The 24,494-nt window shown below is 39.8% G+C and overlaps 1 protein-coding gene across 4 annotated transcripts in view; it reads right to left on the reverse strand.

Moving 5' to 3' along the window:
* Positions 1–24,494, reverse strand: part of LOC122669553 — a 34,799-nt gene extending 10,305 nt beyond the window's left edge. For all 4 annotated transcript variants that reach the window (XR_006334041.1, XM_043866337.1, XM_043866336.1 and 1 more), the window contains exons 1-4: positions 24,274–24,494; positions 23,682–23,800; positions 8,152–8,234; positions 4,332–4,453 (exon numbers count right to left, since the gene is read on the reverse strand). Coding sequence is in view for 3 of the 4 variants with exons in the window: in XM_043866337.1 (XP_043722272.1) it covers positions 4,332–4,453; positions 8,152–8,234; positions 23,682–23,800; positions 24,274–24,457 (508 nt within the window). In the remaining variant the exon portion in view is untranslated. The remainder of the gene's footprint in view (positions 1–4,331; positions 4,454–8,151; positions 8,235–23,681; positions 23,801–24,273) is intronic.

A 24,494-nucleotide genomic window follows, 5' to 3' on the forward strand; every position in this document is an offset into this window, starting at 1 on the left:
TCAGAGAATAACCCAAGAAAATACAACGGAGCCCCCGAGGTTTAAGCTTGCCTGGAGATCTAGTATCTCGAGCATAGCACACACAACCAAACACCTTGGGAGGCACAATAAATGAGGAATTGCTCCTTAAAACATCAGAGGGGCTACGGGAGTCCAAAACCCTAGAAGGTAGCCTATTTATGAGATAGGCCGCAGTGAGAACCGCATCCCCCCAATATTGAGAGGGGACATTCCTCGCAAACATCAAAGCCCTGGCCATCTCTAATAAGTGGCGATTTTTCCTCTTTGCCACACCATTCTGGGCAGGGGTATCAACATAACTAGTTTGATGAAGGATGCCATGATCAGCTAAATATTTTTGAAATTGGGATTCTGTGTTCTTTGTTCCATTGTCACTTCTCAATACTTTGAGAGTAGCCTGGAACTGTGTTTGTACCATTTTATGAAAATGCTGAAAACATGAGAAAACCTGATTTTTTGTGTGCAAAAGATACACCCAAGTGTGCCTAGAATGACAATCAATGAAAGAGATAAACCAACGATGACCAGAAATAGATGCTTTACGACTGGGGCCCCAAACATCAGAATGCACTAATTGAAAACAAGAAGAACTCCGTTTATTTGAAACTGGATAAGTTGAACGTGTCTGTTTGGCCAGAACACAAGCCTCACAAAAAAAGTCATCCTTAGTACGAAGGGTGACCAAACTAGGAAATAAATGAGCTACAATTCCTGAAGGGGGGTGACCTAACCTAGAGTGCCACTGGTAGAGTTCAGAAGAGACCATGGAGTTTTGGTGTAGCAGAGAAGGCAATGGTGGTGGAGAGAAGCGACCGTCATCAAGCAGGTACAGCCCACCGTGCACTTTACCCAATCCAATCATCTTCCCAGAGTCCAGATCCTAAAACACACAATGAGAGGGAAAGAAAGTGACTTTACAGTTAAGATCATGAGTAATACTACTAATGGAAAGAAGGTTAGTAGTAAAGTTAGGAATGTGCAAAACAGAAGACAAGGGAAGAGAAGAAGTGCAGTTGATGATTCCTTTTCCAGAAATGAAAGAAAGAGAACCATCAGCCACCTTGACCTTGTCTTTCCCACAAGTGGGAGAATATCTGTGAAACAAACTAGAGGAACCGGTCATATGATCTGTAGCTCCCCAATCTATGATCCAAGGATGGGAAGCTACAGAAGCACAATGACCTCCAAATGCAATACCTGACCGGGCAAAGTGTGAACTTGAGGGAGCAGAAGAACTGGCAGGAGTTGATGTAGTAGAGGCAGCAGCAGCGGAAGACCTGAGCACACGTAGGAATGCCTGTAGATCATCCTGGGATAGACCAGTGTCAGTAGCAGGAGCTGCAGTAACAGTCTCAATCTGATGGGCCTTGGTCTTTGTCTTTGTCTTCGCAGCCCTTTTAGCTTCAAAGTCATCCGGTTTCCCATGAAGTTTCCAACACTTCTCCTTGGTGTGATAGGGTTTGTGACAGTGCTCACAAACAACAGTCCCTGTGGTAGAATCACCAAGAGAAGCAGTGCTACTAGGTACAGGAGTGGCAGGGGCAGCAGCCTTGAGAGCTGATCTGTCAGTAATAGGAGGGTGCAACATGGCAGCCCGACGGTTCTCCTCAGAGGACACCAAGGCATAAGATTGTTCAAGTGTGGGAAAAGGCTTATGGCCCAACACCTAAACACGAATCTGATCGTACTCCACATTTAGGCCAGCCAAAAAATCATAGACCCTAATCTTGTCCACATGCTTCTTATAGGAAGCAATATCAGCAGCTGAACTTGGGTGAAAATCAAAAAAGTGATCCAACTGCTGCCAAAGGCTACGCAAAGTAGCATAATATTTAGAGACTGCCATTTCTCCTTGAGTAGTGTGAAGGACCTTCTTCCTGAGTTCATAGACCTGGGCATCGTTGCCAAGCTACCCGTAGGTCTCCTTGCAAGCAGCCCAAATCTCCGAGGCTGTGTCAAGAAGAAGAAAATTATGCTACAGATCTGTAGTCATAGAGCCAATGAGATAGAACATGAGAACTCCATTGTTGGCCAGCCACCTGTCTTGAGCAGCTCCAATCTCAGTTGGCATAACACTGGTGCCAGTAATATGACGAGTAAGGCCACGACCAGTAATGGCAAAGGAAGCAGACCTAGACCAAAGCAAGTAATTAGTGCCATCCAACTTGATTGGATTAGGAGTAAAGGTATAATAATCTGTTTTGCTGTGTCCATCACCAACAGTAGTAGCAATCGAATCCACTGAGTCACCCATGAGAGCAGTAGAGAAGCCCAAATCACAGAGAGGGGCTGTTGTGAAGAGAAACCCAAGAAAGCCTGCAAGTTAAGGGCTGAAAATTGGAGAAGAACCCTCTGGTAATGATGGAATAATGGTCTCCAAAAATCAGCAACAGCAGCAAAGTGAATCCCTTGGATCGATTTTTACAGAGTTTTAAAAAACCCTGAAATTGCTGAAATCGATGTAGGGAAGAAGGAGAGCAAAAACACTGCAGATGGAGCTGAAAATAGGATAGAATGGTCTTCTAGTAATGCTGAATCACCCTGCCAAAAATCAGCCACAACAGAAATCTACAGACCCTAGATCGATATTGGTCAGGGTTTTGGAAAAAACCCTGAACTGCTGAAATCGATAAAGTATGTAAGATGCCAAAAAACTGAAGTGTTGCAGCTCCAACCAAGGTCAAGTGTGCCTGTATAAGTAGAGAACCAGCCTTCAAAAAATCAGAACCACTAGAAGTCACCAGCCCCTAGATCGATAGTTGTCAGGGTTTTTTCCAAAACCCTGTTTTTTTGTGAAAAATCGATCTTAGGGGGTCTTGAACAGGTCTGAAGATAGGAACAGATATAAAAGAGATGGCCTGCTGCAGTTCTTGGTCTTCAAATAGGAGGAGTGGTCCCTTGTAGCAGAGATGGAAGCAGTCCCCAAAAAACTGAAGAAGCCAAATATCGTAGACAGGTAATAGTGTCCCTATCGAGCAGAAAATTGCACCATGGAAAGACGTAATGGAGGGCAGCAACTAGATCTTGTAGATCACCTCATCAGTGCTGCCCTAGTGGGAGAATGAAGAGCAAGAGAAGAGGAGAAGGAAGAAGCCGAGAATGAAAGGGGAAAGAAGGAACTGAAATCGAGAATGGAAGAGAGGGGGGTCCCTAATTCGAAATCTGCTCTGATACCATGTTAACAGATTAGAATTAGGCTGAATGCTTGGATGATTAATTCCATCCCAAGCACCTTCTTATTTATAAGAATAATAAAATAGTAAAATATGTACATGAGCAATGTGGGACTAAACCACATATACAAAAACAATAAAATAACAATGGAAAAAAGTTCAGAATACCCCCATGGTATTCTGGCCCATATATCGAACAATTAGAACAATATTGGAGGTTTTTTGTTAATTTCTTGGTCTATATTCCAAGAACTAAGGTATTATTGTGAAGTGTTTCAAGACAAGGTATCAAAAATTATTTCATTTGTTTCAGTGAAACAGAGCATGTTTCAGAGAGAGTTCCAAAGGTCTGATCTAATTATTAAAAGAAAAAAAAAACAAAATGTGTCAGAATTGCATTTTATATGAAGGAATGCACAGTTTAATGGAAATCACTTGCACAAGAATTTGAAATCAGAGAATAAATGAAAGCGGAAGTAGAAAGATATTATAGAAAATGGTGCAAAGAAGAGTCGCTTCCTTAAGAGGTCATCCATGCATATCCTTTGAAACAGTCAGCTTTGCATAGAGGGTGCTTACTGGCACAAGGTTACGATGGGTCAAGTGGATTTAGATATAAAGTTTCAAAGGGAGGTTCGATATACAGAATGGCCTCATCGAATCATTTCGTAAGAGGAAATTCTGGGATTCTGCATAAATTTGACATAAAAATATTCATAAAACATAACTAATTTTAGTGGTTAAAATTCAACAGAAATGGTGCCACACAGATACGTGGTGGATGATATCACATCAGTAATTATCAGACGATGTTGTAAGAGCATTCAATATTATAAACCAGTATGGATATTAAATGACTGAAATGCTAACAAGTTCGAGCCAAAAGAACATAATTACAGGATCATTTTGGATCTTAAATTAGGTAATACATTGAAGACGACAGTTATGATTTCACTTCTAAAAATTTATAGTCAACTCTTGTACCCCTAAGTGCAACTCATGATGGTGGAATTTCACTTTAAAGCTTTACACCACCAATACCACTTGATACCTAAACGACTTGTCACCTTTTCATCCTTTGTGGATACCGGATAGCATTGTATAAATCAACAAAATAGTGAGCATAAAGCAGAATACCTTTACTATGGCCAAGAATTGCACTGATTTGATGTTTAACCCCACTAAAATGTAGAACTACAGCATGCAAATCTTCAGCTTCTCTGCGATAGTTACCATATTGAAATGAACCTTCACTTTCCCTGAAAGAGAAGAATAATCAGGTCCTATATTTTTGTCAAACTGAACAGAAAGTGCATGGCTTACTTTCAGAATTCTCATATCTGGAACTCTGAACTAGAAACAAAGCACAAATTGCACAAAAATGGAAGGATGAAATGTAGAAGATATATGAACCGCAGATTAGTGGTAGTTTGCAGATAATAAAATACATTCCATGAAGCCTAATCTCAAAGTTCTGTTGCACTAAAAATTATTACATGGTTAGTCATTAGTGTAGCAACTAGCAAACCAGGATCTGAAACCAGTACCAGCCAAAGAGAAGAGAGAGGAGAGAGGAGAGAAGAAAGAACAACAGAAGAAAATAGAACCCAATATGCCACGATAAGATTCAGTTCTTTCTATTGTGGACAGCAACCTCTATTTATAATGTTTAGTTACAGTAAATAGAGTCCAAGTAAAACTCCTACTTAGAGTACAACTCAAGTCATGAGCAAATAAGGAAACTAAAATAGAAACAACTCTAAGAGATTCAACTCACCGGACGATGGGGACACTCCTCCCTATCGTGAACAATCTTTAACACTCCTCAAGTTAGAGTATATATATCTATCAAAAAAACACCAGCTTGGAACAACAAGAACAGATACTAAAAGTAGCACTAGTCTTGAACATAAATAGCAGTCATTGACGCCAGTGAGCACAGAGAGACTTCATTCGGGTAGCAATATCAATTCAAGCACACCAATCATGATTAAGAGAAAAATCTTCGTGTCGAATAAACCCATCCAGTAACGAACAAAATATGTGGAAGAGAACACCAATCCACAATTCAAAATATCATATCAGCATCAACAACATCATAAGCCCTTGTCAAGAAGGCAGGTAGTTAGTAGTAATCTCCATAAAGAAGATAGATAAAATTGCAGCATAGGTTGCTGCAAACCACTAGTAAAAGTACAGCATAGGTTGCTAAGGACCACCAGTAAAAGTACAATATAGGTTACTGCAGACCACGATAAAAATGCAGTATAGGTTACTGCAGACAACTAGTAAAAGTATAGCATAGGTTACTGCAAACCACTGATAAAAATGCAGCATAGGTTACTACGTACCAGGAACGACATAAGGTTGTTACTGGGCATCAGACAACATAAAGTTGCTGTGAATCAAGTACCAACATACGGTTGTTAGGGACCAAATAGCAACATAAGGTTGTTGAGGACCAAGTAGTAGTATAAGGTTCTTGTGAACCAGACAACATAAGGTTTCTGTGGACCACTGATAAATTACATTGTTGTTGAATACCAAAATAACTATCTTCATAGATAAAATTGTTGTTGAGGACACGAACAAACAAATAATAATAATTTCCAGCTAATGATTTGAGCAGATAATAACAATCTTCAAATATCCAATAAGAACTCCAATCTCCCCCTCACGTGTAGCATTACACAACAGCAACAACAAACTCATCCTTATCCCAACTTAATGGGGTTGGCTACATGGATCCAAACAAAAAATGTAGGAAAACTGAGGTCTAAACAAAAAGGGGAGTGAAGAGATGGGAAAAGAGGGGTGGGTAATGAGATGAGAAATGAAAAATGGTAAAAGACAAATGAAAGATGAAAGTAAGAGGAAAGAGGCCCAGCCTAGCAAGTCATGAGAATCTATCTCAACTAAATGAGTTTGTTACATGGATCCTTGCCCTCTAGTAGGCTCTATCCGAGGTCATACTTGGCACAAGACCTAGCCTATGCATATCTTTCCTCATAACTTCCCCTATAGTCATTTTAAGCCTGCACCTAGCTCTTTTAGCTCCTTCAATCGGGATCATATCACTTCTTACTGGGGTGTCCCTAGGCCTCCGTTGCACATGACCATACCACCTCAAACGGTTCTCTCAGAGGTTGTCAATTATTGAGGCAACTCCCAAGTCAGCTCTAATACGTTCATTCCTTACTTTATCCTTCCTAGTTTTTCCGCACATCCATCTTAACATCTTCATCTCTACTACACAGCTTCTCAATATGACACTTCTTAACCACTCAACATTCTGCCCCATACATTATAGCCGGTCATACAACAATCCTATAAAACTTTCCTTTAAGCTTTAAAGGAATACGTTGGTCACACAGCACTCCGGACACTCCTGGCCATGGGTCCCACTCGAACCTGGAAAGAATCCTCCCTTAAATCAGCAATCTCAATGACTAAGGCCTCCCACAATTACAGCTAGTCGATCTCTATTTTGGACAGAATCGATGGGCTGAATGTGATCCAAATCAAAGGCCAGGTACAGGCTGAAACCGATGTGCTTAAACAACCCATAATATGATCCAGGTTTTAGCCTATCTTGCAGTCCCATTTGATGGGGTGGTCTTTCTTGAGACCATGGAAACGATCTGCATCACCATTGATTGACCAAATCTACATCACCTATATGGCCAGATTCTTCTTCTTCTTCTTTGATTTCCTCTCCAGCTTCTCTGTTTACTGTTCAACCAAATCTGGGATTTGGTTCCCATCACAACTAAGCTCAGCTATGCCACTCATCAGGTTCAGCTGTGTGGATCCTGTTTGCCTATCTGTCAGACAATGTTTCTCATATGTACTCATGTCCTTTTCACTACTTCAACCTATGCCATATTTGGTCATCACCTTGTCCTTTACCACCTTCAATGTCCACCGTATCAAACCTTCTACATCTGCTGGTCTTTGTTGCATGTGACCAAACCATCTTAATTCTCCTTCACTTACCTTTCCTATTATTGTTGCAACTCCTAAGCTCCCACAAATGTATCCATTTCTAATTCTATTCTTTCTCATCTTGCCACTTGTCCATCTCATGTGCAATTATTTTACTCTATCACTATTCACTAAGTGGAAAGTCTCTGTTTGGACTTTGGACATTCCTATACTTCTACGTTTTCTTTTACTTGTATGTGCACACGCACATAGACAAACATTTGCATTTGTGCATATGAACAGATGCATATGAAGTTCAAGTTTCTAGGCCACATATGAGCATCCATGCATGTGGAATTGTGGATGCGTCTGGTGTCCAACTTTCCTGATCCACTGATTTATCCACCAATATCAGCTTCAACATTTGTGTTGCACTAATCTGCTCTCTCATGGAAATGGGTGGGTTTCTTACTTTCTTCTAACCCATTTTATTCCCACTGTACAACTGTGGTATTTTTATTACTTTCTCATGATAGTGGATTTTTTAACTAAAACAAATGCTCAGTTTGAACAATGATTTTGAACTAGCCATGTTCATATCGTTGTACGTTTAGGAGAGTGTAGAAGACAGCATGTCCCGCTTACCAGTGTGAGGTCAAGCACTTAACTGAGGTTTTAACCCTTGACTCCAAAAAATCCCAACAAATGTAATTCTACATAGATGATTAGCAAATCAAATAAGAGAACTATTTCAAGACAACCTCCAGAAAAGAAGATCTTAAACAATTGACATAGCTTTGAAATTAAAAGTATATATGATAACATGCTCTTTAGTGTTTATCAATGAATGATGTAGCAGACCAACTCAGCCCCTTTTAAATATCCCATATGCTAGAAATGACGAATTAGGGACATGAATGAGAGACAACTGTTTACAGTTAGTTAAGCCTCAAGATCTATATGCAAAGTTGAAAGAACCACAACAGAGATTATATTCTCAATCAACTTGGTAGTTGTTGCTTTTCAAACTTACCCATTCCCTGCAAAGTCAAAACGGAAGACACTGATTCCTTCTTTCTCTAAAGCAGCAGCAAGATTCATCAAAGTATCATATTCCTATAAGCATAAACCCAAGTCATCAGCCAAACAAAGACAAGCACAACCTTGTATGAACAGAACAGTAGGAATGAATAAAGTATAGAGCCTTCCAGAAGTTAATTAACAACAGAATTTGATAGAACAAAATAAGGTAAGTGCGGCCGTTGAGAATATGCAATATATGCCATCACTAGCAAGATGGATATTGCATGGTTTACAGAAGGCAATTTCCAACCGTAGATAAACTTCCTCAATGTCATCCATGGAGAAGGAACTGTAGATAAACTTACTCAATTTTCATCCATGGAGAAGGACTGATGCCGTATGCAATCACCTAAGCTCAGAATACATGACTATGGAAAATGAGAAACAAACAAAGGAAAATGAAACACAAAGAATAATGAGTTCTTGGGTAAGGATACTACAAACTGAAGTAGGATCTTATCAGTAAGCTACGGAGAAAGAGGAATAGTGTTATGCTTCATGTTTGAGGTTGGAAAGAGAGGACTCAGTATCGAGTACATTAGAGAACTACAGAAAAAGATTTCTGGTCTGAACCAGCAAGGAGACAAGAAGAAAGAAATTCAAGAAAGTGATGATGTGTTTTTGTGAAGTTTACAGGTTCAGAATTCTAGTAATGAAGTTTCTGGTTCAAAAATAAGGATAGTGAGATTTTTCAGTTAGAGGAAGGTGAGACTTCCAGTGGAGGATGGTGAGACTTCAGAATCAATGTTCCAACAGGAGAGATCTTCCCCTGGTTCAGAGGCACTGTTGTCTGTCATGGATCTCACACAAACTGTATAAGAGATTCAACTTCCTGCTCATGTTGAGAGAAGTAACCTGATACATATAATCCAGAGAAATGATGGGAAGAATCAGAAGGTTTGGCGTTCCTATCACTGGGCCAGGAAATGTCACCGTGACTGTTTTCTTAATGGCACATGAGCATGGCTTGATTTCGGGCGAAATGACCGAATTTCGCGAAATTTTCGGTTTTGACAAAGGTCAAAACGAAATGCTATGCGACTCGGTAGACATATAGTTTTTTGATCATTTAGCCTCAGTTCGATATTTTCGGATCGTTTATGGTTATATACAATAAAATGATCGAAATGGGTTGAACTCAAACCATTTCGTTTATTCGACAGTTTCGACTATAAGTGGGGAAATTTGGTAGAAAACCCCAGATTCATAGTTGTCAAAGCACTAGGTGATCCAAAGCGTTCAAGGGCCAGCTAAGCGCTTAGGCGACTAGGCACCCGCCTAGGTGCGTATTTTTTTAATGTGTTTTTGTAAGATTTGTCATCATCTCAATCTTAAAATGTACAGAAAGACTTTGAAGCCTTACTTATACATTAATTTTTTTTACTCCTATTCTTTTGGTTATAATAAAATAGAATATTAATATATAAAAATAATATTATTAAAGAGAGGATTGAGAGCATTCTCGATGTCGATGGATTCTAGAAGCGGGGACTACAGGGCAGGGGGGATAGCGGAGCAAAAACCATTTGTCCTTCCGTAAACCTGCTCCATGCACAACGTCGAAAGAATTGCGACTATATGGCTGTGACAGCGTTGAAGGGAGTGGAAGCAGTGCTGGAACTCAAACAGGTACACTTCCTCCTCTTTCTTCTTTTTTTATTTTCATTTTTTTTTATTATAGTAGCGATAATGGCATGGCGGTGGCCGCTGCAAGCCTGCAACTTCTCTTAGTTGGTGGCAATTGTTGTGGCTGCTACTGCTACTGCTGCTTCAAGCTTCTTATTCTTCCTCCTTCCATCGTCATCTTCTTCTACTTATTACACTGCAACTACTGCTCCTATGGCGCTGGCGATGGCAGAGGCAGTGTTTCTATTGTTGTTTCCTTCTTATTGGGTGGAGGTAGGGGAGTCAATTCGCAGACAAGGTTCAAGGTCTCACTGAGATCTTGCGAAATTTCGGTTTTTGTCTTGGTTTTGAGAAGCACCGAGTCGAAACCATGCGCGGAACTAAAAGTATACATTGTATTTCGACCCAATATCTCGTTTCGGTCGAAACTGTTACAAACTGCTTTATATAAAAGCATCATTTTGATGAGACTTGGTCGAAATTTCAATGAGACTCGGTAAGTTTCGTCTTGCTTTCAAGAAAACACCCCAAATGCTCATTTCTGTACCAGATCTCACTTGGAACAAATAAATTTATTGCTCAACAACAACATTTGAAGGAGATTTGCTGCACAACAACATCATTTGGAGGAGATTTCGACTTGCAGGTAATATACTAAAAGAAAAAGGCCGTACCCAGTGCACAAGGCTCCTGCGTTTAGCAGGGTCTGAGGAGGGTCAAATGTACGCAGCCTTACCCCTGTTTCCAAAGAGGCTGTTTCCAGGACTTGAACCCGTGACCAAGCATTCAGCAAGTGAGCACTTGCAGATAATATACTATTCCCAAAAATTATATTTTGCAAAAAAATATGATGAATAATTGCTTGTTTTTGTTCAATTTTTATGTGTTGAAATGCTTGCTGGATCTCATGGAATGAGTTTGTTTTTTCTGTTTTTCAAATATTTTTTATTTTTTTGCAAATAAAAAATGTTTTTTGGCAAAAAATTTGGAGGTCCCTATATATATATATGTTGAACATCCTTTGCTGATCTACAGCCTCAGTGTCCTTTTTTTTTTTTCAATCTTCAAAATTAATTATTTTAATTTCTGTAATTTTCAAATTATTTTAAATAAGGGTAAGCTACACGTACCCCCCTAAAATGCACCCAATATTCCTCATGCCCCCCTAAGCTTCTGACAAGTCCACACGCACGCCCTCAAAATTCCATGTACACCCCCTACTTTTCAACCTAAAGCCATTTAAGTCCACACCGTTAATTTCAGGCGTTAAATGCTAACGGATCTGAAATTGAAGAATGTAATGTACAGTCATACCCTTGCTAGGGCATAATTACTAAAATGCCCTCATCTTCCCCAAATCGTTTCCCCAAAATCCATCTTCCATTTCTGAAACTTCTCTTAAAACCCATATACCTAAATACCCTTAGGCTGCAATCGATTAAGAACGGAGAAGAAGAAGAAGAGGGCAGGGGCTAGGGTTTTGCTCTCTAATGGCTACCACTTAGAACGATCTCTTCGGCATCTTGTCTTTGATGTCGGGCATTGGCATTACAGTCCCCCTGTTTCAGCATCGATTCATGGAAGAACTTCCCTGGTTCTACCCACCTGTTCTTCGGCTGAGCTGATTTTGTTTTGAATGAAAGATAATGATCGAAGGTCGAATTGGATCACTTTCAGAGAGTTCAGAGTAAATCATGCTCCTCACTGTTCAGAGAGTGTGAGAATAGTGAGGTTATTCTGATCAATTTGAAATAACATTAAATCTGATTTCTGATTTTTTTCCCCCCCTTTAACTTGTGTGTTCTTCGTCGTTTCCTTCTTTCTCTTCTTAACCATAGCCATCTCATCTCCAGAGCTTTCTGCAACCCAATTAAATGACTACTGCTTGTTACCATCAAAGCGGTGTAGCCATCATGGTCCTCATGTTCGATTTCCTTTCTTTATAAAGGGCCAGCAGCCGGAGCACTGTGGCTATCCCGGCTTTGTGGTATCTTGCACCACCGTGAAGGAAACTGTGCTCGAGCTGCCATTTTGGGATCGGTTCTTTGTAAGGAACATTAATTAAACATAACAGACAGTGGATCTATATTACCCAGATCGCTGCCTTTGTCAAAGGATTCTTTATCTCAATTTCTCTGCTTCTCCCTTTCTTCAAGGATCTCATGAAGTTTCTGATTATACTAGGGTCAATTTCTTCAATGTTCAACAATAGAAACAGAACAGAATACTCTTGGCTATGGGCAGCTGATTTCCTGCCTTGGCGTCCCTGGGCACCAAGTTTATGCCTTGTTCTCATATACATCTCTATCATACATGCCCTTGCCGTTCTGCAAAAAAATTAAGACACTCTCTTATCTAAAGCCAAGGGATCTATATGGGATTTCTAACATTAGTGCCCAAGGTTATTATCTCATGCTGGGTTGATCTGAACCATGGCGTTGGGATTGTAAAGGAAAAAGAGCACACAAATCAACCTCAAACTGAAAGACGGTGTGAGAACGAGGCAAGATGCATTAATGGATTGGAGTGGATTTGCAGGTTTGGGGAAGATGAGTTGCAGGTTGGGGAAGATGAGGGTTGGGCAAAAAGGTCTTTTCAAATTAGAGGGGTGGTTAGAAGAAAGGGTAGTTTGGTCAATAAAAAAAATTTAACGTGTAACGCCTGAAATTGATGGCGTGGATTTAAATGGCTTAAGGCAGAAAAGTAGGGGGTGTATGTGGAATTTTGCGGGGGTGCGTGTGGAATTGTCAGAAGCTTAAGGGGGCATGAGGAATATTGGGTGCATTTTAGGGGGGTACGTGTATTTTACCCTTTAAATAATTATAGAAACATATGAAAAATAGGCAAAGAAGTCTGTTTTACTATGAAAATTTATTAAAACTACTGATAGTATTGTTGATGTATTTCTCATTACAATTTACAAATGATGATTCATGTATCATTCCATTAATTAAGAAAAAAATACAAGAGTTAGGGGGAAAATAGGAAATAGCTATATGATTGTTTTAAAGTTCGAAATGATGTTGAATAGCTAATAATGCATGCTTTTTTATATGTAACAGTTTATAAAAGTGTAACATTGCTGCATAATGGCTGAGGGTGGACACAAAGATATAGCATGGAACCGTGGAGAGCCTATAAGAAATGACAAGAAGTAAAGGTGTAGGTAGTCTGAAGGTGCTAAATTCTGGAGGGGCCACTAGATTGAAGCAGCATTTGGCTGGTGGTTAACGAATGCAGCCAAGTTCCTAATGAGGCACAGCAGACCATGTCTAAGCATTTAAGGGGAGGAAGATTGAAGAGGGTAGAAAAGCAAAGGGTAGAAGAAGAGTTTGATGAGGCAGTCTTGGAGAGTATAGACAGTTTCAACAGGCCAGGTGATGTAGATCGAAGCATGAAGAAGAGAAGAACCAAAATAGAATTCAGGAAAAGTTACTGTTCACATGAACAGTACATGAGTTATTGTTCATGTGGTACTGTTCAAATGAACAATGTTGTGGGTCCATAGGTCTTGCATGGAGAAGGAAATCCAAGGGAATATTTGAGATTCTATGGGCCCCACTGAGTTAGCAAGAGAAGGGAGACTTTATTGCTGATTTTGTAAGTTATTATTTACTTAGGTTTCTATTTTTTTTTACTTTCTAAATTTTATTCAGTTTACTTAGTTAAGTCTTAATTAGTAAAGTCTTAGATTACTTGGTGAACAAGCCTCAATATTCTCTTGTAAGAGGCTTCTAATAGCTTCCTTTTTCATTACTTTCTAATTTTGTATTTCAGCAACTCTAAAAAATTGTATGAGCCATAGAGCTCTCCCAAACGATTTAATGAATGAAGAATTATGTTGCTGTTTGCAATCCATTGTCTTGAGCTGCCTAGGACGAGATAGCCATCTATCCTCATCTCCCTTCTTCTACTTGATCTCCCAACTTTCCCTATTTTCTGTTTTATTTTTCCTGCAACTATTCCAGGCCATCCGAGACCCATATGTGGAGCTGTTGAGCATCTTCTGAGACTCTCTAATAGCCCTCACTGTTCCTGGAGATTGTTTATTGATTGTGGGACTAAATCCTGCGGCTGGGTTTGTTTCTAATTTCCTGCTGCTGATTTGAACCTGTTCATCTCTGCAAACTAAGAACCAATAAAGCTGAAATTTGGAGATCTATTTCCTTGTCAAAGACCTCCATTCGATTGCAAGAAAGGCTTGATCTGAGGCCTGCTGGTTGGTATTTCAGAAATCTAAAGATCAGTTCTGTGGTTGTCTTATTCACCATGCAATTCTGCTGCAACTTCATCTCAACATATCTTAGCAGTCATCCATCCATTAAGGCTCAAATTTGAGGGACTATCCTTATTCCTTACACCATAAGAGCTACCTTCGATCCTACTCTGGTCCTCTTCTGCTGGCTGGTTTGGTCTATGCTACTAACCTTCTATTTCCATTCTCTAGTTTCTATTTTCATTACCTACTGGTATCTCTGAATTTGGAAGTCATATTGGTCTGAGATTTTCAGCAAAACTTCATCTATAATAGATCTAAACTCAATAGAGATTCAAGTCCCATTCGAATCCTACAGTTGTTACATCTGAGTTTGGTTTATTTGCTGATTGTTTGTGGGTTAAGGGTTGTAACATTTATTTGACCTACTATTAGTACCCCTATACACCCTGTGGTCAGGTCCGAGTCCTGTATTCATATTGGTTCTATTGGTGATCCTATCTGGAATATGTGAACAATAAATTTTGTTTTTTTTTTAATTCTTTGATTCTTCTCTTCATGCTTCAATCTACATCGACTCTACCCCACTTAAAAGAAACTTGACCTCAAGTTTTATAGAATTTAGGGATGAGCTTGGTGTGTTGCACGTTCAGTTTCAGCCCAAAACGGTAGTTTGGGAGCTCACAGATGTTTGGAATTTAATCTTCGAGAAAAAAATTCAGGTGGGATCACAAACTCAATGTGATCAACTTCAACATCATCAGTTGTGTCCATGTGGTCTTCTACAGTTGTGTCTGTGACCTATTCAAACTCCAAAGCAACAAGGAGCTCTTTTGGTTCATCTTTCTAGTAGTTCTCAATCAGTTCAGTTGATGTTTGAACCACCTCGTCAACTGTAGTGCCAAGTTCCACATCGTCCACTGCCTCAACTTTGTTTGCTTCAAATTCTTCAATGTAAGCCTCGACATTTGAAACATCAAGGAGTGACTCTTCCTTAACGACAGAAATTGCTGGAGCTCCAACATTAACCTTAATTTCAGGTTCTAGTTCTCCGAGTGGACGTTTTTTTTTTCTCTTGTTTCTCTTCCAGCTTCAAAACTTCAACAACTGCCACAGTAGCATCCCTTGGAGGTGGAGGGGAGAGGGGACCAAATGTGGCTTCAAATGTTTGCTCAAAAGTGGCCATGTGGTTTAATAATTATTTCACTCTTCACGTGTAAATGCCTTTTGGTGGTAATCTTGTCGTGGGGGGAGCTTTCTTTGCATATGTTCTGGTAGGTACTTGTTTTCATAGTTCAAAATCTCGCCGAAATCTCAGCGATATCTCGAGAATCTTGACCTTCTCAAGACAAGATATCATATGAGAAGAAAAAATGTCATATCTCGACCGAGAATTTGGTACTTTGTACCATCTCGCTGAAATATAGGGAATCTGCTACAAAGCCCTTTATAAAAGGGCACTAATTCGAGTCTCATTTCGAAATATCTCGACACAATAGGTGCTATTTTGGTCTAGAGAATGGGAAAAACATTGTTTCTTCATTTTTTTGCCACATCATCACTCCCTGCTACTAGGATACATTATGAAGAGATCGATTCCTTCGTATTCCTCCAGATTTGGCTACATTCTACCATTTCAGGTAAAGTTACTATTCCCCAAATCTATTTTTTGGAAAAAATATGACTAATACTTGTTGTATGACTGTAGATTTTTTATATATTACACACCGGAGGCCGATTTGCGACCTCACAATTTCGGTTTTTTTTTTTGTTTTTGGTTTATAAATTTATTTTTTATTTTTCTGGTAAAAAAATTGATTTTTCTACAACAAAATAGTGAAAAAAGTAGGGTTAATATACATTGGATGGGGCAGTATAATCAAGGAGAGGAGATGCAAGAGGCGCAGCCGGAGCCGGTTCGATTCACTGGGGAGACCTAGTTTGATCATGCCACACAGGATACAAACCATGGAGCACATCCATCCACAGTCTACACGAGAGGGAATTGTCGCTAGTTTGGAGCAGATAGGCAGGCTGACTGTATGGACATTGATAGCTTGTCTAGCACTATGGGAGGGATGAGTATAGGGGAAAGCAGAAGAAGTGGGCACTAGCATGCCCCATCTTAGAGCACAGTTCATATGGGCATTCCATTGGCATTGGGGAGCATGCATCTTCTTCATCCGTTCCCAGTTTTGAGTATGACACGTAAGCACAGTCATAGCCTCATAGGGACATATTGGCAAGGTTTAAAGTATCGGCATCGAGTATTGTATCGGTCGGGCAATTTTAAGAGACGTATCGTACCATATTGGAGATACATATTGAATGGTGCAGAAACACATGAAAATGGTCAAAGTACACATGGAAATACACTTTTGGACACAAAAAACAATATAAACAAGCAACATATAACATATATCATGTACAAATATTAAAATAGAGAATAATCTAGAACCAGACAAGTGCGTTAAATTGAAATTGTTATAAAATATGATGTTTCTTACATGTTGTAATTGTCTATAACCATGAAGAGTGTTAAATGATGTTGTAGCACTCCTTGATTCGTTTTTTAGTCCAAAAGTGTGAAAAACCAAGATTGAATGCAAGATTTTAGTCTCTTGGTTGAGAGTTTTCCTTCATTTTTCTGTTAGGATAGGAGTTGTATCGACTCTGTGAGTAAATATGGTTGTTTTATGGAATGTATCAATGGTATTGGTACGTATCAATATGTATTGGTATGTATCGGTATGTATCAAGCCGTATCGACCGATACATATCGATACGTATTAAACCACCCACAGAACCCTTTGCTGGATGCATTGATATGTATCGTATCGGCCCGTATCGGCCGATACATTTCGATACAATCCGAGACAGTCCATTAAAAAAAAAAAAAAGAACATATCAGCTAATACGATACGATATGATACGTACCGATACTTTAAACCATGCATACCGGATTGTCCTTTGTCGACAGTTTCTTCTCCTACCCAACCCACCAGCCATACATGCATCCATATGGATCTTATGAGAGTGGCTCAATAACTGGTTCTTCACATTACGGTGACCTATACCCTAGGATAGGTTACATGCAGAATGTAGATGAGACCATGTACAGTGTAGCTGTGGAGGACAAGTCTCGTTACTTCTCGAACACTATGATGTGCCTAGGATAGATTACATGCAGAATGTAGATGAGACCATGTACAGTGCAGCTATGGATGACAACTCTCATTACTTCTCGAACACTATGATGTGGCATTCATATGTCATGAAGACAGAGAACAATGCACGTCGTCTCCATCGGACCATAAGTGGACTTGATCCACCATGTCATAGTTCATCTCAGTAAGCAATCACTTGTCGGGAGTTGGGGCTTGGGAGACTTGGGATGTGGAAGACTAGGGTTTCTGACTTATGTATTATTGTTCACTGTACTTAAATATGTTTATTAAGCCTAAAACAATCTTCCCTTAAAGTTTTGGAGCCAACTAAGGCCATTTGCCCACCGAAACTTCATTCCGAAAACCCTCCCAAAAAATATGTACTATCTTGTTAAGATCTCAACCTGGTCGAGACGAGTTTTCTAACCATGCTTGTTCTTCAACTTGTACTTCATCTCTTACCAAGTCCTAGGTTCACGTCTTCTAGCTTTGAGTCTCTCTTAATGGAATTTCCACCATTGTTTAGCAAGATTATGACACCAGGCCCAGATGAGATCCTAATAGAAGTGTAGAAAACCCTAGGAGGTTGTGGGCTATATTGGTTAACCAATTTGTTTAATACGATTATGACCATCGGGAAGATGCCATATGATTGGAGGAGAAGCATTGTAGACCCGATCTACAAAAATAAAGGTGATATCCAAAGCTGCAGTAACTATAGAAGCATAAAGCTAATGAGTCACACTATGAAGCTTTGGGAGAAGGTTAATGAATCCCGTTTGAGAAGAGAGACTCATATATCAGAAAATCAAGTTAGCTTTATGCCGGGTAGATCCACGACAGAAGCTATCTACTTATTGAAGAGGCTCATGGAAAGATATAGAGATAGCAAAAAGGATCTCCATATGGTATTTATTGATCTAGAAAAAGCCTAGGACCGAGTCCCTGGAGATTTAACCTGGCATGTTCTAGTGAAGAGAGGGGTGTCAAGTAAATATGTAGATGTAATGAAAGATATGTATGAGGGCGTGGTGACTAATGTGAGATCTGTGGGAGGTTAGGGTAAGGAATTTCAAATTACGATTGGGTTACATCAAGGATCAGCCTTAAGCCCTTATCTTTTTGTGCTCAAGACAACCTAACCAAGAGCATTCAAGACGAGGTCCCATGGTGTATGCTCTTCGCAAATGATATCGTTCTGGTGGATGAGACAAAAATAGGGATTAACGCTAAGTTAGAGCTTTGGAGATCAACCTTGGAAACAAGAGGCCTTAAGATTAGTAGAACGAAGACGGAGGTTATAAAGTGCAATTTTAGTCAGATTTGATGGACACTGACATGGTGCAAATTAGGGAAAGAGAGATTCCACAAAGTGACTATTTTAGATATTTGGGGTTAATCATAAGGATGGTAACATAGAGGATGATGTTTCACAGAGCATTAAAATGGGATGGTTGAAGTGGAGAGGTGCGTCCGGAGTGTTGTGAGATCATTGTATTTCTTTAATGCTTAAAGGAAAGTTCTATAGGACTGTGGTATGACCGGCTATGAAGTATGGGGTAGAATGCCTGGCAGTTAAAAAGTGTCATATTGAGAAGGTGTAGCAGAAATGTGGATGTTAAGATGGATGTGTGGAAAAACTAGGAAGGATAAAATAAGAAATGATTGTATTAGTGTTGACCTAGGAGTTGCCCTGATTAATGACAAGCTCCGAGAGAGTCGTTTGAGGTGGTATGGTCATGTTCAACAGAGGATCTGAGACATCTCAAATACTTCTTGGGGATTGAAGTAGCCCGATCCAACAAAGGGACCTTCATCTTTCAAAGAAAGTCTGTCTTAGACCTTCTTGAAGAAACCGGGATGCTTGGGTGTAAACTTGTTGATTCTCCCGTTGAAGTCAACCACCAACTAAGAAGCTCAGGTGGTGACTCTATAGATAAGGAGAGATACCAGCACCTCGTAGGAAGACTCATCTATCTCTCCCACAATAGACCACACATTGCCTATGCTGTAGCCTGTAGGAATTGTTAGCTGGTTTCTTCATGATCTGAAGACTGCTCATCTTGAAGCAATATACAAAATTCTTCGGTATTTAAAGTCAGCTCCAGGGAAAGGAATCTTGTTCTCAAACAATGGAAGTCTAAAGTTGGAATCCTTTACTGAAGCTGACTACGCTGGCTCTATTGATGACCGAAGATCCACTTCAGGCTACTGTACATTCCTTAGAGAGAATTTGGTAACATGGAGGAGCATGAAACAATTTGTGGTTTCTAGATCCAGTGCTGAGGTAGAATACAAGGGGTTTGTGAACTCATTTGGTTAAAGAAACTCCTCCAAAAATCTGAGAATTGCACTAGAAGGGCCTATGAGACTCTACTATGATAATAAAGTAGAAATCAATATAGCTCATAACCTTGCTCAGCATGATAGAACAAAACATGTTGAGATTGACCGACACTTCATCAAGAGAAGATTGAAGAAGGTTTGATATGCACTCCGTTTGTCACTTAGAACCAAGTCAACCAACTGGCCGATGTTTTCATTAAATGCTTAACAGTTAAATCCTTCCATCCGATTGTTTCCAAGTTGGGCATGCGAGATATCTATGCACCAACTTGAAGGGGAGTGTTGAAGTGTAGCCCGGTTCTCGTATTGGTTTGGTTCTTTTGTTGGAATGTGTAATGTAACTAAGTATATTGTAGTGCCTAGGTTCATTATGCACATGTTAATTGTGCTAGATAAGGATTGAGTCAATTATTCCATATTTGTAATAATCTCAAATTATTAATAAAGTGGTGGCCTCTGTCAACTTGACAAGCCAAAATTAATTATTTTATTTTTCGTTTCTCAACTTTATTCCATACTTAATTTTGGTTAATTTGGGAATAATTATTTTCAAAAATTATAAAAGATAATTTTAATTAAGAAAAAGCATGAGAGTTGGGTAAAAATTAGGAAATAGATTTATTGTTGTGTTATGAGTTTTAATTGATGTAGAAAAGTTAAATGTGGCATTTTTTTGTTGCAACTGTGTAAGAAGATTGCATAACGGCTGCTCACAGAGGAGATGAGGGAGGAGACATAGCATGGAGGCATGATACGCCCATTGATAATGAAACAAAGTCACAATGCAATTATTATGGGAACAAGATCTTGGGAGGTGGGGACACTAGACTGAAGTGGGCATCTGACTAGTGGATAAGGGATATGGCCAAATGCCCTAGGATTTTTATTTGACGTGTAGAAGGCCATGGCTGTTCTCATGAAGGGAGGAATCATAGTTGTCACAATGTCTAGGTGATCCAAGGCATTGGAGGGGGATTGGATGGAAGGAGGCCAAGGCGACCCTAGTTGTCAAGAGGCCTGGACGCCAAGGCACCCACCCAGGCGATGCCTTGACAACTATGAAAAATAAAGAGGAAGTTGGATAAGAAGGCTAGGGAAGAGTTTGATGAGGCAATGCTGGAGAGACAACCAACAAGGGGATTTGACTTTGATAGTGAGTCGAGTAACACATTTGCAAGAGCATGGTAGAGCCAGAGGGTTCAGGGGAGGAACTGGTTCCTCTAGATCAGCTGCACCAGAGGTTGGTCCTAGCGGTTCTTTTGCACAGGGTAGAGATGGAGGGAGGAAGAACAAAAGCAAACGAAGTTTCCCTACCGGAGAGCGTAGATTATGAGGGAGCCCCAACCCCAATACCAGTTGATGAGGATGTCATCCTTGAGCAAGATTCTGTAGTTTTTAGGACTCAAAGCAGTAGACAGAAAAAGTTGAAGCACGTGTGGTACGACTGGAAGTATAAAAGGGGCGACACTGTATTAAAGTGGTTTTTTACTATAGTATACCAGCACATGCCGCTGGGTAACCCCACTATTTGAGTATGCTAGTAATGTAGATCACAAGTCCATATATATCCGCAGGAACAAGCCCTAAACCCAACCCAGCAAGGCTGTGGATTCGACTGCTGTGAGAGGCAGCCTGGCCTGATGATGTGGAAAGTTTTTGTTGGTTCGATGGAGCGTCACCTAAAGCAGCCCGAACTACTTCCCCAAAAAAAAGATACTATTCACATGAACAACACCCGAACTACTGTTCATGTGAACAGTGTTATTGGTCCATAAGCCTTGAATGGAGAAGGAAGTCCAAGCAAATAACTGAGATTCTGTGGGCCCCATTGAAGATAGCAAGACAAAACAGATTTTATGGCTGCCTAATAGTTTCTAGTTTAGTATCCTTCCTTTTGTTTTAGAAGGCTGATATATAAAGCCTTAGTAGTTTCTAATTCTAGTTAGTTTCTATTTTCATTAAGTTGCCATTGTCACTAGTTGCTAGGTTTAGTAGTTTCTATTTCCTACTTTCTATTTTCAGTTAGTTTCAATTTTAGGAAGTTTCTACTTTCTACCTTCTATTTTGTAAACTTGCCTAAGCTATATTAATAGGCCTCCTATTGTATGGAAGGATCAGATTTGGAGAAAAGAATTTTCAGGCCTTATGCCATCGGTTATGGGAGAAATTCCATGTTTCAGCAGCTGGGATAGCTGTGGGTGAGACCCAGGCTGAGAGAGCCATTCCCCTACCCCCCTTCTCTTCTTTATCTTCTTCTCCTTTATGTTCTCCATTCATATATAATAAAAACAACAATAAAAAAAGGGAGTTTTAGTTATATAATTTGTTCCTTATCATGTTGATCCTGTCTGCAATCAATCTCCCGCTGGTTTCCTTGGTTCGAGGTCGACTTCTGCACTAGCTAGACACTGTAGGGAAGGCTAGGGAAGGAGTGAAGGGTCCCACTGCATACGAGCTTATGAATTTCTGTTTACCTCAGCAAAGACGGAAGCTTTAGGATTATATAAAGACCTTTAAGGGGACATGGTTAGACTATGGTGTAACTATTATGTGTGATGGTTGGACTGGACCCCTAGATAGTCTATAATTAAAAGCTGAAGCACGTGTGATCCGACTAGAAGTATAAAAGGGGCGACACCGTGTTGAAGTGGTTATTTTACTATAGTATAACAGCACATGCCATTGGTGAACCCTACTATTTGAGTATACTAGACACTGTAGGGAATACTGCGGAAGGAGTGAAGGGACCCAATGCATACGAGCTTATGAATGTCTATTTGCCTCAGCAAAGACAGGAGCTTTAGGATTATATAAAGACCCTTAAGGGGACATGGTTAGATTGTGATTATTATGTGTAATGGTTGGACTGGACCCACTAGATAGTTCATAATCAATTTTTTAGTATACCGTGATGGTAGGACTATGTTTCATAAGTTAGTGGATGCATCTAAGGAGAGGAAGGATGCCAAGTATATATACAAGTTGCTGAAGGAGGTGGTATAGGAGGTAGGGGTAGAGAATGTTGTCCAAGTGGCGACGGACAACGGCAGCAACTTCAAGAAGGCTAGGGAGAGATTGATCAAGAACAACAGGTACTGCCTGTTTTGGAGTCCATGTATAGCCCGCTGCATTGACCTTATGCTGAAGGACATGGGGAAGTAATCCATGGTAAAAAATGTGGTCGAGAAGGCAAGACAAATGACCTCATTTGAATACAACCATGGACATGCACTACAAATGTTGAGAAGTAAGTCTGGTGGAGATTTGGTGAGACTCGACATTACTCGATTCGCCACAAACTACATTTCCTTGAAGAGCTTTGAGGAGGAGAAGGTTGGACTCATATCCATGTTTGCTTCAAAGGAGTGGTTTGGGTGGAGGGAGTTGAGTTTGCTACAAGGTAAGTCAGCACAAGTGACCAGTTTTGGTACGACCTGAAGTAGAACAGTTTATTACGAGAGCCAGTGGTAAAGGTGTTAAGGATGGTCGACTCTAAGAAGAAACCTAATTTGCACACTTTTATGCTATAGTGTAGATGATGGACACGTGATAGCAGGTGTTACCTTCAGATCTTGCAAGATCGCTGGGAGAAGCAACTTATGCATTCACTACATAAGGTTGGTGAGTTTTTATTTTAATCTACCCAAGTCCAATTACTTTCCATTTACATCTTCATAAGCACTGACAAGTTCTTTATATCATTTCAACCTATTATCTCAATCCCAAGTACCAATATAAGAACATAATTGGGATGAATCAAGAACTCATACATGCAGTGCAAGAGGTGGTGGCCATGCCGAAGCCAAATCCAGCTATACAGTCCAAGTGCAATCGTGAGGTAAGATTTGCAGTTTCTTCAGTATGTCTAGTAAATGTAATTACTTGATTTGGAATTGATGTTAACTTACCAATGTTTGATATGAGTATAGATAAAGAACTTCAAGGATGCATATGGGATTTTGGGTTGTCAAGCCACAAAGTCTGGTCGGAACACTAATGATCTTGGTAGGATCATTAACTTAGTTTCTTACTTTATTAGTTTGATTCATAGAAGTATGTACCAAGTACAATCAGTTACTTACCAAAGAATAAATAGAAGTGCTTCAAATATCAGAATTTACAAACCTTGGAGGATCGAAATCCATGGCACAAGATTACAAGCTCCGTAGAACCTGTATTGTGCAATACTCCAACAAGTTTTTCACCATGGCTATTCTGTATTATAACTTTCTGTTGTGGAATCACTGGAAAGGGGGAAAAAATTGAAATTAGCGAAAGAGTTTTGTTTATCTCTGTTTTCTTTCCTCTGTCCATTTTACATCTAATTAATGAACCGAACCTTTACCCCTTTCTTGAAACTTTTTGGTGTGCACATGTGAATCAAATTCTTCGAAGAATTGGAATAATGTACCAGAACATGGAACGAATTGAAAATTCTTAAGTCGAAGAACACGAAAAGTTCAAGAATTTGATCCGAATAAATGCCGCTGTTATAGAATCGGAGAATATGCCCAACAAGACTACACAACGATTAAGTGAGGTCTATATGGAGACATGCATGGGATATAATTCAAAGAAGCCGGTAGAAATGATTTAGATGGTAAAAAGCCGTCCAATACACTTGGGAGTTGATCTCCTGAATTCTAACTACTATGCATTATCAGAATCATGGCAAAGTCGAAGTTGATCTGAGGTTTGGTTTCTCTTTCTACATTACCTGGGGGAGTTTGGCCTTCATGAGCCATATTCTTGCGGCTTCGGACGACCTGGGCGTGCCGAGCAAGGATAGGGGACTGGTGAAGGAGAACCCTCGAATTCGAAGAAGTTGAAGCTCGGAGTCGGGACTGACTGATAGATGAAGTTGGGAACACCGATGGCAAATTACAAACAAGGGTTGCCATTTCTCCCCATTTAATCCTAAAAATTGTAAAACGGTTC

The sequence above is a fragment of the Telopea speciosissima genome, chromosome 7, assembly GCF_018873765.1.
Source record: "Telopea speciosissima isolate NSW1024214 ecotype Mountain lineage chromosome 7, Tspe_v1, whole genome shotgun sequence".
Lineage (NCBI taxonomy): Eukaryota > Viridiplantae > Streptophyta > Magnoliopsida > Proteales > Proteaceae > Telopea > Telopea speciosissima.